The following is a 4,648-nucleotide window of genomic DNA, read 5'->3' on the forward strand; positions in this document are numbered from 1 at the left end:
GTTGGGAAGTATCTTGAGGAGAAGAAATGGTCCTTCAGGTTAGTATTTGTATGTACCATCTTTGCTTTAGAAATCTTTAAATGTTCCTTCAGGTTAATTTTAGTATTCACCATCATTCCATTTTAGTATTGACCATCATTCCACGAAATTATTCTGCAACCTTTATGCTGTGATTAGCCGCTATAATTCATAGAGATTTCTTTTAAATTTGTAAGTGGATTACCTTAAGTGTTCTATTTCATCTCATAAAACTTGTGTTTTGCAGTAAAGCTGGATCATCGCAGAAAGGAATGGTTATAGGACTGGGAGCACTCAATCTTTTTGGAGTTGTTGTTCTGGGCAGCATGTTAAAGTACTGAATTTGTTGTCCTACTATTACTTATTATTCTGTCTTTCTTTTATATCTAGTAATTACTCTTGGTGTTTTAAATTGAAGGAACACTGCAATAGCACCCGCTGGCTTTATTTCTTTTGTTGCTGACATATTTCCTCTACTCCAGGTAGGTTTAGTTGCCATATTAAATCAATGTAATCTCCTACCACTGTCATATTCCAAAATATTTCTAATACTAACTGTATCATTGGTGTTCTGATTGTCTTAGTTACTTTCTTTTTGAATACTCGTTGACAAATTACTGTGCACAGAAATTTGACTGCCCTCAGCAGCATGCATCTCACAAGGGCTTCATCCTTATTGATTCATGAAATGAGAATTCATTTGTTTTCTATAGCACCCTTTTCATCTCGTAATAAATCCTTGCATCTTGTTCTGCACAAGAAATGAATGTCTTGTTATTTCATATCAAAAGCGAATCACATTTTGTTCCAAAATTTTGTAAACAACCTCTTTAAATCTTCCATACCATTCTTATTATTCTTCTCATGTTTGCAACATTTTGGAACACCCCACCACCAACACCACCAGAAAGAGGAGGGGGAAAACAAACCAAACACATGCACAAACAGTGGTTATGAATCTATAAATCAAATTTCACTCTTATGCAAGTGTAACTCATTTCAGAAATGCATGCTGACTGTACAAAATCCTAGGAATAATTAGATTTGTTGTGGCTGTAACCAATATTAGTACATTCTTTATAAAATAAGTACCTTACAATTCTTGTATACTTGGCATCTTTTTAGTTCTATTCATATCATCAAGACAACCTTTATTCTCAGGTCTATGCTGCTTCGTTCTTTGCAATACCCTTGTTCCGATGGTTCCTCTTGCGTAAAAGGAATGCAGATATTGAAAAACGCAATCTGGGTAGAAAACAACAAGCTCGAGCCCTTGAATTGCCTGATTCATCTCTCAGAAGGAAGGTAATTTTATGGATTTTGGTTAGGAAGATGTTTACATTCTACTTTTTCTTTTTCTTTGTTTAGAAGGATAAGAGCCTTGGCTCAAATTTATTTAAAGAGTAAGTAAAGTAATATGGGACCCGGAGAAGTACATATATAACAGATAGAAGAGAGCTTACGACTTAAAGAAGTATTCAAGTGGATAAAAGCCACCAATTACATGGTTGGTATGAGTGCCGAAATACAGTAAGTAGAGTTAAATTATGGATAGTATCCATCGAGTTGAACATGCTACCTGCTTTTATATTGCTCATAACCAAACACAATGAACTGTGGTTCTACAACCGCAATACTCTGGAAGTGATTGGTTCATCTTCACATTTGGCACATTTTGGTAGAATTTTGATTATGTGTGCATAATTGCATAGTTTCCAGTCTAAAATGGCCTATATAATTTTAGAGTAAAGATAATTCTCTTGTAACCTTTGCACTTTGTTTATCAGCTTTCCAGCGCTAGAGAGATGGCACGTCGAACTGTTATTGGTTCAGAGAGGATAGTCTACAGTACAGAAAAAGATGTTTCAGACCAAGATTTTGAGGCTAGAGAATGGGATCGGAGATTCAGAGAACTTGAGAGATCGGATTGATGACAACACTGTTTTATCCTTCATATCATCAAACTATCTTTGCTGCTGCTGCCCCATAATACCCTAACCAGGAAGTGTGCTGGTTACTGAAGGCGTAAATCAGAAAGCAGCAGGGCTTCACTCTCCATTTGTACAATTTCTGTTAATATCACCATAATTTTATCAACAGACAGCTGCTGGCTGCCAGGGCACTTCCAGACATTGACAAAGACACTGCGGTCAGTTTTTTGCACATGGCTCGGGTTGTTGTAGAAATGTTTCACTTTTGTACGCGCTATTGTTGTAATAATTTCTTTAAGTTCTAATGTTATTCTTAAGGTAGCTATCATTTTCGACTTTTTTTCTCAAATGAGAACTAGGATTCTTAACACCTGTAATAAAAAGCAAAAAACCGAGTATAGAGAAGAGAAAAGATGATATCTTTGAAGGGGGGCTCCGGTAATGGGTAAGAGGTTTTCTTTTTTTCGTTGTATTTTCTAAAGGAAATCATCCCTCCTTTTATAGGGGCTAACCCACTATCTCCACCCCCCTTCAGTTCCGCCCCATGAGAGATTTCCTCTCAACAAACCATTCCACGTTCCCACGTTTCTCTCAACAGAGAAACAAACGTTGATTTGGTCACCATTAGACCGAGTCTATGCAACAAAAGAGAGGGTCCAGACTCGGGGTTCACTAGGGTTTGGATTGCAAGAGCGAGGGTCCAGCCTTAGGGTTTCCGTGGCTGGTACTTTGTCAAGGATTTTTTTTCCCCCGTAACTGCAAGTTCTTTTCAAGTCACAGCTATTCTATTTTGGGGTTGTAAGTTTTAGAGCATCAACCGGTCCAAGTGATTATTAACTAGTCACTAAAGATGATGCTAATATTATCTGAAACGGATGGTATTAAATAATAATAATAATAATAAATCTGGGATCATCTTATTGGGAGGTCTAACTTGCCCATCGACTCTACGTATACTTGACCGCTTTCTAACCTCTTTATTATCAGGTCAAAAGCTGGGCATCGACAAGCACGCGTCACAGAGGTATTTTTTTCTTCTCTGCCCCGCTAAATGAACCCTGGACCTACCACGACAAAGATTGCTCTCCTCTCTCATGTTAGCTCCTGATTGAATTATTGGCTTTTATAGTAAATTAGGAGGCATCATTATGCTCAAAGCTATTGTGATTTTTAAATTTTATCACTTTTACAGTGCATATCCAAGCGCACCGGAACCCAAATCATGAATTAGACATATTAAACCTATTGATCTGCAAAAGACGAGGGTCACAGAGAGAATTGTGGGATCGGCATGGAGGAGGGGAGGGGCCAAAAAGTAAGCGGAGGACATCATTCTTTTGTTTCCTTTTCAGCACAAGCACGGAAGCACCTACGCCTTAGCTTAATTATTAAGCAATGGGCTCCAAACACACGGTCTTTGGGGGGGGGGGGGGGGGGGGGGGGGGGGAATGACTAACATCCCGCTCCACATCGACAGCGCAAAAGAATCATCAGATACCAAAACAAACATCTCAAACATAAAAGGCATGGCTCTCGCTTTCCTTTGTTTAATTAATTGTTAAGCCAATCGGACCCTAATCGCAACTTTTGGGAGGCAAGGCCCACATAATGCTTAGGCGGTGGCCCACATGACTCCTTAGAGCATCCTCTCCAACAGCTTCTCCATCTTCTTGAAATACTCAAATTTGGAGAATATAGAGTTTTTTTTTGGTCCAACAGATTCCTCATCTCATTCCCCAAAATAGAGAAGGAGGAGAAAAAATAGGGAGCCTTCCCCAAATCTGCAGCATTCTCCAAATTTTTTAGGGAGAGCTTTATTATTATAATAAATGTAATTTTTTAAAATGGGGAAGCTGTTGGAGTTGGAGCAAAAATAATTTGAAGAATATGATTTTTGTTTCTCTATTTTGAAGAAAATTTTAGGAAAGCTGTTGGAGATGCTCTTAGTTACCAAAGCGTCATTGAAAATAAATCAACAGAATAAAAGGACTTCGATCAGAACTGCTTTCAATTCGCTGCACCGCAACCCAAAAAAAGAAGACTAAAAAAAGGTGACAGCTTAGTTTTTTTTTATCAGTGCATCCCACGCAACAACTTGCTTTACTTATATAGCGTCGACTGTCGCCGACACTTGCCCCCTCTCTAGTCGATCTCTAGGAATTATAAGATGGCTCCTATCCTTTTTTTTTTTTTTTCCCCATGTTTGGTTAGAAATTAATGTGATAGCTGCAATATAATTGGTGTACTAGCTCGGTGGAGAACCAAACCTTTATTTAAATTATTACGCTAATTAACACCGTAATTCCTTTATTGCACTGATGTGCGAATATAAATTCTTAACGCGTCATCGATCACCATGGAAACCATCATCATCGTTCATCATCTTCAGCCCCACAGAAGTCAGAGCCGGGGTGGTCTTTATTACGAGCATCAGCTTTTAACTTTTCTTTTTTTTTTCCCCCTCACACCAAATCCATCTACGTTGACCCACGAACCACAACAAATAGAAACAAATTAAGACGCTGGTCCTTGGCGCTGCTGAGAGAGAGAGAGGAGCCTCTCACTTTCCTCTGCCTTATTTATTAATGATTCATGAACAATAATTTATGAGCTCGAGCGAGCAACAGTCCAGCTACCCATTTCCTCCGCATGCAAAGACAAAGTCAAGCGCTCCCACAAACTGCTGTGAGTTTGGTTTT

At 38.6% G+C, this 4,648-nt stretch overlaps 2 protein-coding genes across 4 annotated transcripts in view; both read left to right on the forward strand.

Moving 5' to 3' along the window:
* Positions 1-2,277, forward strand: LOC109821281 (uncharacterized protein At5g03900, chloroplastic-like; the record flags this gene model as incomplete). Its single annotated transcript, XM_020387467.1, has 5 exons — positions 1-38; positions 266-352; positions 437-500; positions 1,180-1,323; positions 1,806-2,277. Coding segments are annotated over 5 exons (477 nt in total), but the record flags the coding sequence as incomplete, so codon positions are not given.
* The window catches only part of LOC109851282 (filament-like plant protein 7), a 13,355-nt gene continuing 11,048 nt past the window's right edge, over positions 2,342-4,648 (forward strand). For 2 of the 3 annotated variants that reach the window (XR_002249746.1, XM_020421344.1), the window contains exon 1: positions 4,171-4,634. The gene's annotated coding sequence lies outside the window, so the exon portion shown is untranslated. Of the gene's footprint in view, positions 2,395-2,936; positions 2,974-4,170; positions 4,635-4,648 lie in introns of those variants that run through there. The other variant, XR_002249747.1, reaches the window with a different exon arrangement.

Source organism: Asparagus officinalis, chromosome 8 (genome assembly GCF_001876935.1).
Source record: "Asparagus officinalis chromosome 8, Aspof.V1, whole genome shotgun sequence".
NCBI lineage: Eukaryota > Viridiplantae > Streptophyta > Magnoliopsida > Asparagales > Asparagaceae > Asparagus > Asparagus officinalis.